The sequence below is a fragment of the Hylobates moloch genome, unplaced genomic scaffold, assembly GCF_009828535.3.
Source record: "Hylobates moloch isolate HMO894 unplaced genomic scaffold, HMol_V3 SCAFFOLD_8, whole genome shotgun sequence".
Taxonomy (NCBI): domain Eukaryota; kingdom Metazoa; phylum Chordata; class Mammalia; order Primates; family Hylobatidae; genus Hylobates; species Hylobates moloch.
Genome location: NW_026652283.1, coordinates 6,507,926 through 6,521,266, shown reverse-complemented (window position 1 = coordinate 6,521,266; position 13,341 = coordinate 6,507,926). Strand labels below are relative to the sequence as shown.

General features: G+C 52.5%; 1 protein-coding gene across 1 annotated transcript in view; it reads left to right on the top strand.

Moving 5' to 3' along the window:
- Positions 1 to 647: 647 nt before the first annotated feature.
- The window catches only part of CHD4 (chromodomain helicase DNA binding protein 4), a 43,209-nt gene continuing 30,515 nt past the window's right edge, over positions 648 to 13,341 (top strand). The window contains 13 exon segments of the mRNA XM_032159414.2: positions 648 to 787; positions 1,636 to 1,813; positions 5,591 to 5,712; positions 5,934 to 6,128; positions 6,318 to 6,436; positions 6,555 to 6,796; positions 7,298 to 7,425; positions 7,682 to 7,817; positions 7,956 to 8,134; positions 8,339 to 8,578; positions 9,922 to 10,125; positions 10,249 to 10,454; positions 12,794 to 12,939. Of these exon segments, the coding sequence (XP_032015305.1) occupies positions 1,714 to 1,813; positions 5,591 to 5,712; positions 5,934 to 6,128; positions 6,318 to 6,436; positions 6,555 to 6,796; positions 7,298 to 7,425; positions 7,682 to 7,817; positions 7,956 to 8,134; positions 8,339 to 8,578; positions 9,922 to 10,125; positions 10,249 to 10,454; positions 12,794 to 12,939 (2,017 nt within the window). The 5' untranslated portion in view covers positions 648 to 787; positions 1,636 to 1,713.

Below are 13,341 nucleotides of genomic sequence, written 5' to 3'. Positions count from 1 at the left end.
TAGGGCTGTTGATCATTATGGGTTATCTTTTTGATAGAGGAGGGGTACTTACTATAGGCTGTGGAGCTAGAAGAGGGAAGGCTGGGGGTGATGTGAGCCTCTAGACCCTGGCCTGCAGGGACTGAGGGCAGCTCTAGGGGGTTAGTTATTATGGGATGTCAGTATAGAAAGTGGGAGACTGATTATTACGGGATGTGTGTGGGAGGAGGCCGAGTGTCCGTTGTTGTAGTATGGGGGGGGTGAGTTTCTGACTATTATGGGATATCAAACTGGGGGTGGATGAAGGATGGTTATTATGGGATGTCTGTGGGGGATGGGGCTGAATATTATGGGATATGAGGCATAAGTGCTGGGAGGGGTGCTTATTATGGGATGGCCATGAGGAAGGAGGGGTGATGAATTATTATGGGATGTTAGCATTAGGGCCAAGAGTGAAGAAGTTGGCAAAGGATGGCTATTATGGGATGTCTAAGAGGGTTAGTTGCAAAAGGTCTGCAATATTATGAGATGTCAGCAGCCCCTGGCATATGTGTATGAAATGTGGGGGGGCAGGGTGTGTGTGTTGTGTGTTTGTGTGTGTGTGTTGGGGGGGGGGGGGGGGGGGGGTGTTTTGGGGGGGCCGGGGGGGGGCGGGGCCTGTGCGGTGGGATTTCCCGGCCGGTGTTTCAGGCCCTTTAAGAGGCGACGCTGGAGCCGGAGCCATTTTCCCCCCTTCGGCCGCGGCGAGGAGGATCCGGAGCGGGAGTGACACCGAGCCGGACCCAGCGCGACCTGCGGCGGCTCCGGGGTGAGGAGAGCGCGGGGTTCCCAAAGAGACGCCCCTCACGGCCCTACCAGCCCCGAGGGTCATCCCGTCACCCGCCCCTTCCTCAGGCGTCTCCGGACCCGCGGACCGCCCCTTGCCCAGAGGAGCCGACCCTTCCTTTCCCGGCCTTGCAGGACGCCCGGCCTCCTCCCCAGCCCCCGCCCTAACCCTGCCAGAGTCTTGCTCCCCGCGACCCCCCGCCTCCGGCTTGGTCTCCCACAATGCCCGGCGCCCACCCTCTCGCCCTTTGATCACTTGCCCCCCGGGACACGTGGCCCGGCCCCCTTCCCGGTGGGACGCTTTCGCCCCCCGCGTCCCTGCCTCCGGTCCCCCGCAGCGCCCGAGCCTCCACGCCCCCTCGTCCCCGCAGCTCTTGAGGAGAACCTGAGTTGTCCCAGAGGACAGCCTTTGGAGAGCTGCCCTGTCTGGGGACTGGCCCCTCCCCGGGCGCAGGGAGGCGCCCCCCCACCCCCAAGTGACCTTGTGTCCCCGAGCGCCTCGCCGCCTGCGGCCTCCCCTGGCCCCCCCGCGCCGCTGCCACTCGGACCCCCTCCCCCGTCACACCCCGCTCGGTCCAGCCCGGCGTCTCCCCACCCCGCGCTTGCACCAGCCTGCCCTCGGAGGCGTCGCTCCCTCGCTCCGTGGGGGCGCCTGCCGGGGAGCCGGCTTCCGGGCTGCCCCCGAGGAGTGTGGAACTAAGTTCAGCCTGAGCGGTTCGGGTGCCCTGCTAGGGTGGCTGGGGTGGGGGGCGGAAAGAGCGGGTGGGTGTGGGGGAGGGGGACAGTGCGCGTCACTGACTGTTCTCTGTTTCTCCCCCTTCCCCCGCACAGTGACTCGGGCCAGTGTAGAGGGCCCCAGGCCGCCGGCAGGAGCAGCTGGGCCAATTCCCTGGCCGGGAGCGGAAGGGGATGGCGTCGGGCCTGGGCTCCCCGTCCCCCTGCTCGGCGGGCAGTGAGGAGGAGGATATGGATGCACTTTTGAACAACAGCCTGCCCCCACCCCACCCAGGTAACATCTTCCCCAAGGGCCCATGGCGGGAAGGAGGCATCTGGGGCTCTACCGAGTGACTCCTCTGGTGAGGCAGGGCTGTGTTGCTCCGCTGTCTCTGTGCAGAGCCGGAGGTGGAGGGTATTCGAAGGGAGTGGTTCCCTTCTGCGGAGCTCTGGTGTGAGGGGGGTGGAAGCCATGTGCCTCCTGGGCACGGAGATGCCAGCTTGCTGCACTCTGTCTTGAGGAATGCTCTGCAGTTCCCAGTTGAGGGAGCTCTCTGGGCTGGCAGGCATTACCTGGTGTGTGGGTCCTCGGAGGAATGCAGGTAGCTGGGACGCCTGGAGGCTTGTGGTGGTGGTGGTGGAGGGGGGCGTCGAGGATTCTGTTTGAAAGACCAGCCGGGCATCTGTGCTAGTAGGATCTTGTGGTTGCCGCTGTGGAAAGGAAAGAGGGAGTGCTGGTTACACTCTATCTGATTATTTTTAGCTTCTGATCGGTTACCGGTTTTCTGTGCTGTCTCAACTGTGTGAAGTTTGAATCGCGCTCCTCAGCAGGATCTGGAGTGCTTTTAGCCAGGCAGATTGCTGGAATGTTTTGAGTGGGGAAGTGATGGGGGCTCCGGGAGGATGTAATAGCCTAGTGAAGAGGGGCAAAAGAAGGGAGGGCACCCCTCTTCTCCTGGTGAGTGGACATAATTTTGGCTTTTTTCCTAGTGGCTTCTGCCTCTATGAGGTAGCCTGGGGTTTAGGCTGGCAGTGTGAAGTGTCTGCGTAGGTGTGCTAGGGGTTGCGCTACCTGTGTTTTGGTGTGGCTCCATGAACTGGCCAAACCCGTATGGTTATAACCACCCTGCCTGATTGGGGGAGCCGTTGTCTATCCTCAAATGATGGTTGATGTCATGTTCCTAAGCAGACGTCTTTCTCTTCTGTGTCCTTCTTCAGAGCCCCTAGCTATGTCACCTACTTGTTTCCTTGACCTTCATGTTTTCTAGTTTAATTTTGTTTTCCTGCATGTCATTTCTTCATTCCTTCTGCTTCCACTGTTCTCGTTCTGGAGACTGCTGATCCTGTTTTTGTTTCTCATCTAGCATCATTCACTTCTGCCTTCTCTCTTCTTAGCTTCAGTGGAAGTTGAGGTGGTCTGGAAGAGATGCTTTCACATTTGGCACTTTTTAAGTTGGAAGTCTTTTCTTCAACCTGAGGCCATTTAGGAGAGGGGTTAGTGTTGTCATGGAGTCTCAGCTGTTGGGATGAGAAACTTGGTTTCATCCTTGTGTAGAGTAGAGGGGCAGATTTCCGTGCCCTTGCCCAAGGTGAGGGCAGGGTTGTGGTGCTGGTAAGGGGACCCTGAGAGGGGCATGAGAAACAGTAGTGCTGCCTAGACATTGTGGGTTCCACATTTTGGCCTCCCATTGGCCCCTTGGGCTGGGGCTGCCTTTCATGTTGACCGGGAGCTGCGCAGGAGCTGTGAACTCTGTCCTTAGCTGTAGCATGACCCACTTTTTCCACTTGCCACACCCCATTCCTGTCCCTTTCCTAAATCTTCTCTATATCTCAGTCAGTTTGCGGTTTGCCATTTCAGCATATTATTTGCCTGAGAAGTTTGAGGGCTCCATGTGCATGGAAGGATGTCCCCTTTGCCTCTATGGGTTGTCTTTGTCTCCACTTCCAGCTTTTATGGGGGTGGTGAGATGTAGCTGTTGGGGGTTGGGGGTTGACTTGGGGATTGGTGGGGAAAAGTCCTTAAGAAAATGATTCTTTCTGGTGAAATCCAGGCTGATGTTCCATTCCCAAGGGGGAATGGGAGGGGCTTTCTTGTGCCTAGTCTTATTCTGGGCTGAGAAGCAGGGAGGCTGATGGTGCTTTGTGCAGCCTAATGTCTCATTCCCTAGTATCTGTCTAGCTCAGGAAGTGGGGAGCCAGACACATTTTAGGGCTAATTTTGGGGGTTAAAGAGCTAAGAACATGTCAGGGATTGAAGGAGGGATATTACTTTCTTTTTTATTTTTGAGACAGGGTCTCACTCTGTCACCCAGGTTGGAGTGCAGTGGTGCGATCTTGGCTCACTGCAACCTCTGCTTCCTGGGCTCAAGCGATTCTCCTGCCTCAGCCTCCTGAGTAGCTAGGATTACAGGTACCCACCACGATGCCTGGCTAATTTTTGTGTTTTTAGTAGAGACAGGGTTTCACCATGTTGGCCAAGCTGGTTTCGAACTCCTGACCTCAAATGATCTGCCCGCCTCAGCCTCCCAAAGTGCTGGGATTACAGGCATGAGCCATTGCACCCGGCTGGGATATTATCTTCTACCACTGTCTAGGTCCTGCTCCGTTTTTTTGTGCAGACATTCCCATATGTTGGATAGGAATCTGGGTGGGGGTGGTGAGGAAGCTGAGCTTCAGAGACTTCTTGTGGGCCTCCATTCCTCAAACTAAATCTTTTGGGTATCAGAAATTTGAGGAGAAGGTTGTATGCGCTGACCGCAGGTTCACTGAGCCTTTGTTAAATCTCAGCTCTGATGATTGAAAAAATAATTATGATTGAGGGAGTAATCGAGTTCTTCTCTTAGTATTACCTTCATGTTTGTCTCGCTTTCCTTGGGTTTCCTTGCTTAGGACATTAGGGTGGGCTTTTGTGAACTGTGTCATCCCAGAGTAGGTGGCATTTGGACCTGGGGCCAGGTAATAATTTGGGGAGGCTTCTATGAGGGCAGTCTCCCCCCACCCCCCGCCTCACCTCTCTCAAACCCGCCCTCTCCCCTGCCACTTCCTGTCTGTCCTATGTTGGCAGCTGGGTGCCCTGGGCTGGCTTCTGCGGTCAGGAGCCATTTTCCCTCTCCTCAGTGGGTGAGGCACTCCCTTCTTCTCTCCACTCCTTTCTCTACCCACCCCCGTTTGGGCGGGGGTGGCTTGGGAAGAGGGAGAGAGGAGGGAGGAGGGAGTCGGAGCTGGTGTGAATGTCTGTTACAAAGGAAGCTGCCTCCTGGCCTTCTCTGTGTCCCTTCCCACCTATCCTTGCCCAGGAGCTTTCAGTATTACCCCAGGCTTTGTGTGTGCTTCCAGCCAGGGGAGGAGCTGGAGCCAGATGGGAGGAGGATTGCTGGGGGGCGGGTGCAGGGGGAGATGGTGACAGCTGGGCTGATTTGGGCCCCTAGGGAGAAGAGGCTGCTGACCCAGGAGAAGCTGAGGAGGAACATTAGGGTTGGAGATGGGGAAAGGGAATTGTATTTTAGAAGTGGGCATGAGACTGGGCTGGCACCTGAACCTAGGACTTGGAGGTTTTGGTTAATTTGAGCAGTGAGGACTTCCAAGTGGTTAGAGAAGGGTGTGGTTTCCGAGACCCCTGAACTGATCCTGCTCTGGGAAGGTATATTCTATAGTTTTTGCCTTGAGTAGGATCTTTCATTCTCATTCCCTGGTTTAAAGAATAACTTGGTGGCCAGTTACAGGAGGCCTAAACCTAGTTCTCTTACTTGGTGAACTCTAAGCAGCTCAGTTCAGCCATACTGGTGAACATCTAGAGGACTGCTGGTAGGAATGGGAGAGAGGAGGCCAGGGTCTGGACAGCTGCCCGAGGTGGGCCTGGTCTGGCCTGGCAGGCCTATTTCGGGTATATACAGCTCTCTCTTTGTCTGTTTTTGTCCTGGGTATCAGCTTCCTTCTGTACAGAGTATAGCAGTTCTCTTCAGAGGAATCTGGGACAAGAGGTGGGGAATAAAGTCTAAAGCCTCTGGATTAGGGCCTAACCTTTTGCTATTGATCTTTTCCCTGCCTACCACTCTTTGCCAAATATATGTAGAAAATGAAGAGGACCCAGAGGAGGATTTGTCAGAAACAGAGACTCCAAAGCTCAAGAAGAAGAAAAAGCCTAAGAAACCTCGGGACCCTAAAATCCCTAAGAGCAAGCGCCAAAAAAAGGAGGTGAGTGGGTGACTGAATGTTACGGGGAATCAGAGGAAGAAGGGAGGAGCTCTGAGAAGGGTTGAAGGGCTGAGGGCATTTGTTTCTTTCTGAGGAGTGGTGGGCCAGGTTCTGGGGATGAGCCTCAGGGCTGTCCTGAGGTCAGCATGTGTGTAGCATGTGTGTGTCTGTCTCCCTCTCCCCCCCTTTCCCTGCTCCAGCGTATGCTCTTATGCCGGCAGCTGGGGGACAGCTCTGGGGAGGGGCCAGAGTTTGTGGAGGAGGAGGAAGAGGTGGCTCTGCGCTCAGACAGTGAGGGCAGCGACTATACCCCTGGCAAGAAGAAGAAGAAGAAGCTTGGACCTAAGAAAGAGAAGAAGAGCAAATCCAAGCGGAAGGAGGAGGAGGAGGAGGATGACGATGATGATGATTCAAAGGTGCCTGGACCTCCATCCTCTTCTTTGTACTGTTAAACTTTTGTCCTTTTGTTTCTTAGACACCTTACTGTCCTTTAGAACACTTTCTCTTTTTTTCCTCTTAACTCTGTTACTCTGGTTTTTCCACACAAATTTGCTTAGCAAGTGTGGGCACTAGGTGGCAGGTACTTGACTTTGCTCTTTCTGCAGGAGCCTAAATCATCTGCTCAGCTCCTGGAAGACTGGGGCATGGAAGACATTGACCATGTGTTCTCAGAGGAGGATTATCGAACCCTCACCAACTACAAGGCCTTCAGCCAGTTTGTCAGGTAAAACAGAAGGGGCTTGGGGAAGGGGGAGGAGAATCTTTCTATTATCTCTTCTTACTTCTCTTTCTTTCTTTTATTCTTAAACCTTTCCCTCTGCTCTTGTGCATTTCTCCACCAGACCCCTCATTGCTGCCAAAAATCCCAAGATTGCTGTCTCCAAGATGATGATGGTTTTGGGTGCAAAATGGCGGGAGTTCAGTACCAATAACCCCTTCAAAGGCAGTTCTGGGGCATCAGTGGCAGCTGCGGCAGCAGCAGCGGTGGCTGTGGTGGAGAGCATGGTGACAGCCACTGAGGTTGCACCGCCACCTCCCCCTGTGGAGGTGCCTATCCGCAAGGCCAAGACCAAGGAGGGCAAAGGTGAAATGGGGTTCAAATGGGAGTGGGGGTGTCTAGTGTGGGCTTAAGATGTCAAAGACAGAGCACGGGAATGCTGTTCTGTCAGCCCTAAGGTAGGAGATAGGAGGGAGGAATGAGTCTTGGATTTTTTTTTTTTTTTTTGAGACGGAGTCTCGCTCTGTCACCCAGGCTGGAGTGTAGTGGTGCAATCTTGGCTCACTGCAAGCTCCGCCTCCCGGGTTCACACCAGTCTCCTGCCTCAGCCTCTCCAAGTAGCTGGGACTACAGGCGCCTGCCACCACGCCCGGCTAATTTTTTTGTATTTTTAGTAGAAACGAGGTTTCACCGTGGCCTCGATCTCCTGACCTCGTGATCCGCCCGCCTCGGCCTCCCAAATTGGAGTCTTGGATTTTGGAGGGAAATTTGGGAATCTGAATGTGGGGAAGCAAGCTTAGGTGGAGAAGATTTTGTTTTCCCCATCTTTGGTATTGTGGTATATATTTGCATGTATCCTGATTTTAGGTCCCAATGCTCGGAGGAAGCCCAAGGGCAGCCCTCGCGTACCTGATGCCAAGAAGCCTAAACCCAAGAAAGTAGCTCCCCTGAAAATCAAGCTGGGAGGTTTTGGTTCCAAGCGTAAGAGATCTTCGGTGAGAGCCCAGCCCATCGCTTTAGGGAGGGTGCCATGTCTAATAGAAAGGATGTGACCGTATATCAGGACCTGTCCTTCATAGTAGGCACGTAAGAATGTGGGGAGTTTCCCACAGAACAAGATGAGACTAGGCTCCCTGTATAACGGTGCTTGCTGGGATTCTGGTGTCCCCAGTGAGAGAGTACTCCCCTCTCTGCCACTCTGTCCTTTCCCTTGGCTTGAACATCTAACCTTACTCTTTTTCATCCTGCCAGAGTGAGGATGATGACTTGGATGTGGAATCTGACTTCGATGATGCCAGTATCAATAGCTATTCTGTTTCTGATGGTTCCACCAGCCGTAGTAGCCGCAGCCGCAAGAAACTGCGAACCACTAAAAAGAAAAAGAAAGGTGTGTTTCTCTTCTGTTTATTTGTGATGGGATGAGGTGGGAGTGATTGGGGAAGAATCTCCCTAAGGAGATAGGGGTTGGGGGGTGGGGGGAGGTAGTTTTTTTCCAATAACTGGGCTTTCCCTCTTCCTTGCCCAGGCGAGGAGGAGGTGACTGCTGTGGATGGTTATGAGACAGACCACCAGGACTATTGCGAGGTGTGCCAGCAAGGCGGTGAGATCATCCTGTGTGATACCTGTCCCCGTGCTTACCACATGGTCTGCTTGGATCCCGACATGGAGAAGGCTCCCGAGGGCAAGTGGAGCTGCCCACACTGCGTGAGTGTCTGGCCATTGTGGCCCCTTGGAACCCATGAGAAGAAGGGTGGGACAGTAAAGCTCTTTGAGGCCTGGATGGAAATCGAAATGCTGGTGCTGCGGGTTGTGAGCTTTGGGAAGCATTCAAAGGAATGATGGGCACTGGCTTCAGACTTTGGTGGGTGGGCGGGGGTAATAATCTGAATCTGTGGTCCTTTACTGCAGGAGAAGGAAGGCATCCAGTGGGAAGCTAAAGAGGACAATTCGGAGGGTGAGGAGATCCTGGAAGAGGTTGGGGGAGACCTCGAAGAGGAGGATGACCACCATATGGAATTCTGTCGGGTCTGCAAGGATGGTGGGGAACTGCTCTGCTGTGATACCTGTCCTTCTTCCTACCACATCCACTGCCTGAATCCCCCACTTCCAGAGATCCCCAACGGTGAATGGCTCTGTCCCCGTTGTACGGTGAGTGACTGATCTCAGCCGGGGCAAAAGATGTGGAAAGTGTAGTCTTTTCTATGTAGGCTATTGTGAGGCTGGGGTGCAGGAGAGGAACTGTGAGCTTTTCAGCCCTGAGAAAGGTATTTTCCTTCATCCTATAGTGTTGGGATACTTTTGTCCTGGGAAAATGTAGGACTAACTTCAAACTGAGGAGTTGATGTTTTGCCAGCTCTCTTAAGAGGAGCTGAAGCAGTGTTCTTCTAGCTGAGAACATTTGTCCCTGTGTTGACACCCTGCCTCAGGGTCTTGCTAGCTTACAATGTTTTTAATTTTTTTGTTAAAAAAATTTTTTTTTGGAGACAGGGTCTCATTCTGTCATCCAGGCTGGAGTGCAGTGGTGTAGTCGTAGCTCATTGCAGCCTCCAACTCTTGGGCTCAAGTGATCCTCCTATCTCAGCCTCTTGCTGAGTAGCTGGGAGTACCAGTGCATGCCACCACATCCAGCTAATTAAAAAAAAAAAAATTTCTGTTGAGACAGGGTCTCACTATGTTGCCCAGGCTGCTCTTGAACTTCTGGTCTGAAACCATTCTGCTCCCTTGTCCTCCCTAAGTGCTGGCATTACAGGCGTGTACCACCATGCCAGCCAGTTTAGAATGTTTAATAGGGCCACTTACTGCTTTTAGATTGCTTAAGGGAGGAATTCTGTGCTCTAAGTCTGTTGATTTCCTGATTGTTCTGGCTTATTAAAGTCTAACTACTAGCTCTGTTAAGCAGATAGGAGTGATGGTGGCATGCAAATCCTGGATGATGTCCAGAAATGGAGAGGGAATTCTATCACAGGTTGAGCACGCTAATCCAAAAATGTGAAATCCAAAATACTTCTGGTCCCAAGCATTTCACGAGGGGTCCTCAACCTGTATTTTCTCCCTAGAGGAGTCCTGGAATTAGATTTTATTTGAAATGAGATCTTTTTTTATTTTTTTGAGATGGAGTCTGGCTCTGTCCCCCAGGCTGGAGTGCAGTGGGGCAATCTTGGCTCACTGCAAGCTCTGCTTCCCAGATTCAAGTGATTCTCCTGCCTCAGCCTCCCGAGTAGCTGGGACTACAGGTGCGCGCCACCACGCCCAGCTAATTTTTGTATTTTTAGTAGAGACGGGGTTTCACCATATTAGCTAGGATGGTCTCGATCTCTTGACCTCCTGATCTGCCCACCTCGGCCTCCCAAAGTGCTGGGATTTCAGGCATGAGCCACTGCTCCAGGTCTGAAATGAGATCTTAATCGTCCTTTGACGAAGTTGAGACTGTGGGCTGTGCCTTCTCCTCCCATGGTTATGATTTGAGATTAAGTTGTCTCTTTTTCTTTCAGTGTCCAGCTCTGAAGGGCAAAGTGCAGAAGATCCTAATCTGGAAGTGGGGTCAGCCACCATCTCCCACACCAGTGCCGCGGCCTCCAGATGCTGATCCCAACACGCCCTCCCCAAAGCCCTTGGAGGGGCGGCCAGAGCGGCAGTTTTTTGTGAAATGGCAAGGCATGTCTTACTGGCACTGCTCCTGGGTTTCTGAACTGCAGGTAAGTTTAGGATAGGCTGGAGATGTAGGGGCTAACGATGAAGAGGACAGTGATAAAAGAGCCTTGTGGATAGAAGGAATGAACGCAGCTTCTTGGTGGCTGATTTTGTCTTTCTGCTCAAAGCTGGAGCTGCACTGTCAGGTAATGTTCCGAAACTATCAGCGGAAGAATGATATGGATGAGCCACCTTCTGGGGACTTTGGTGGTGATGAAGAGAAAAGCCGAAAGAGAAAGAACAAGGACCCTAAATTTGCAGAGATGGAGGAACGCTTCTATCGCTATGGGATAAAACCTGAGTGGATGATGATCCACCGAATCCTCAACCACAGGTACCCAGCTGAGCACACGGGAGATAGGCAGTCTCCATGGGAGACTCCTGCTAGAGGGATTGGGAAAATGGATGTCACCAATGTCACCAGTAACTTAGACTTGGAAGACATTGGTTTTTTTTGTTTTTTTTTTTTTGAGACGGAGTCTCGCTCTGTCGCCCAAGCTGGAGTGCAGTGGCGCAATCTCGGCTCACTGCAAGCTCCGCCTCCCGGGTTCACGCCATTCTCCTGCCTCAGCCTCTCCGAGTAGCTGGGACTACAGGCGCCCGCCACCACGCCCGGCTAATTTTTTGTATTTTTAGTAGAGACGGGGTTTCACCGTGGTCTCGATCTCCTGACCTCGTGATCCGCCCGCCTCGGCCTCCCAAAGTGCTGGGATTACAAGCGTGAGCCACCGCGCCCGGCCTTTTTTTTTTTTTTTTTTTTTTTTTTTTTTTTTTTTAAGCTGGAGTGCAGTGGCGTGATCTCGACTCACTGCAACCTCTGCCTCCCAGATTCAAGTGATTCTCCTGCCTCAGCCTCCTGAGAAGCTGGAACTACAGGCGCAAGCCACCATGCTCAGCTAATTTTTTGTGTTTTTAGTAGAGACGGGGTTTCACCACATTGCCCAGGATGGTCTGGATCTCTTGACCTCAGGTGAAAGTGCTGGGATTACAGACATGAGCCACCACACCCGGTTGTTTGTTTTTTTGAGATAGAGTCTTGCTGTGTTGCCCAGGCTGGAGTGTAGTGGTGCAGCCTCGGCTCGCTGCAACCTTGGGCTCCTGGGCTCAAGTGAATCTCCTGCCTCAGCCTCCCCAGTAGCTGGGCATAGGCACCCCCACCACCATACCCGGCTAATTTTTGTATTTTTAGTAGAGACGGGGTTTTCACTATGTTGGCCAGGCTGGTCTTGAACTCCTGACCTCAGGTGATCTGCCTGCCTTGGCCTCCCTAAGTGCTGGGATTAACAGGCATGAGCCACCACGCTCAGCCTTATTTATTTATTTATTTTGAGACAAAGTCTAGCTGTGTTGCCCAGGCTTGAGTGCAGTGTCGCCCAGGCTTGAGTGCAGTGTCGTGATCACTGCTCATAGCAGTCCCAAACTCCTGGGCTCAAGCAATCTGCCTGCCTCAACTTCCCAAAGTGTTGGGTTTACAGGCGTGAGCTATTGCGCCTGACACTTTGTTATTATTTTTATTTATTTTGTTATTGTTTTTTTTTTGAGACAGACATGTCACCCAGGCTGGAGTGCAGTGGCATGATCTCGGCTCACTGCAAGCTCTGCCTCCCGGGTTCATGCCATTGTCCTGCCTCAGCCTCCCGAGTAGCTGGCACTACAGGCCACCGCCACCACGCCCGGCTAATTTTTTTTTTTTTTTTTTGTATTTTTAGTAGAGACGAGATTTCACTGTGTTAGCCAGGATGGTCTTGATCTCCTGACCTTGTGATCCACTCGCCTCCTCCTCCCAAAGTGCTGGGATTACAGGCGTGAGCCACCGCACTCAGCCTATTTATTTATTTATTCATTATATTTTTTGAGACAGAGTCTTGCTCTGTGGCCCAGCCTGGAGTGCAGTGGCATGATCTAAGCTCACTGCAACCTCCACCTCTCAGGCTCAAGTAATTCTCTGCCTCAACCTCCAGAGTAGCTGGGATTACAGGCGTGTGCCACCACGCCTGCCGGATTTTTTTTTTTTGAAATGGAGTCTCGCTCTGTCGCCCAGGCTGGAGTGCAGTGGCGCAATCTCAGCTTGCTACAACCTCTGCCACCCGGGTTCAAGCAATTCTCCTGCCTCAGCTTCCCGAGTAGCTGGGATTACAGGCACCTGCCACCACGCCCGGCTAATTTTTGTATTTTTAGTAGAGACGGGGTTTCACCATGCTGGCCAGACTGGTCTCGAACTCCCGACCTCAGGTGATCCGCCTGCCTCGGCCTCCCAAAGTGCTGGGATTATAGGTGTGAGCCACTGCGCCCGGCCTGACGCCTGGCTAATTTTTTTTCTTTTTTAGTAGGGACAGGGTTTTGCCATGTTGGCCTGGCTGGTCTTGAGCTCCTGGCCTCAAGCGATCTGCCTGCCTCAGCTTCCCAAAGTGCTGGGATTACAGGTGTGAGCCACTACACCCAGCCAACACTCTATGTTAATTATTAACTGACTGAATTCTGGTGTTTGAGCTGTAGGAAAGTATAAATTAGAGATAATTTTTGGTCAAAGACTGGTCTAGTAGAGGCTCTGAAAACGTGATCTGTGGCATACCTCGAGGCCTGCTGTGAAACATATGGTGTTGCCAGTTTTTGAGAGGAAGTGAGGAGGGTTGTCTTTTCTGGCTCTGAGAGTTTTCTCTCCTTGACTTGCAGTGTGGACAAGAAGGGCCACGTCCATTACTTGATCAAGTGGCGGGACTTACCTTACGATCAGGCTTCTTGGGAGAGTGAGGATGTGGAGATCCAGGATTACGACCTGTTCAAGCAGAGCTATTGGAATCACAGGTGAGTGATTTTGGGTGAGGAATAGAGTTGCTTCTTTTTTTTTTTTTTGAGATGGAGTCTTGCTCTGTCACCAAGCTGTAGTACAGTGGCGTGATCTTGGCTCACTGCAACCTCCGACTTCCTGGTTCAGACAATTCTCCTGCCTTAGCCTCCCGAGTAGCTGGGATTATTTGCATACGCCACCATACCTAGCTAGTTTTTTTTTTTTTTTTTTTTTTTTGAGACGAAGTCTTGCTCTCGTCCCCCAGGCTGGAGTGCAATGGTGCGATCTTGGCTCACTGTAACCTCCGCCTCCCGGGTTCAAGCGATTCTCCTGCCTCAGCCTCCCGAGTAGCTGAGATTACAGGCATCTGCCACCATGCCCGGCTAATTTTTGTATTTTTAGTAGAGACGGGGTTTCACCGTGTTGGCCAGGC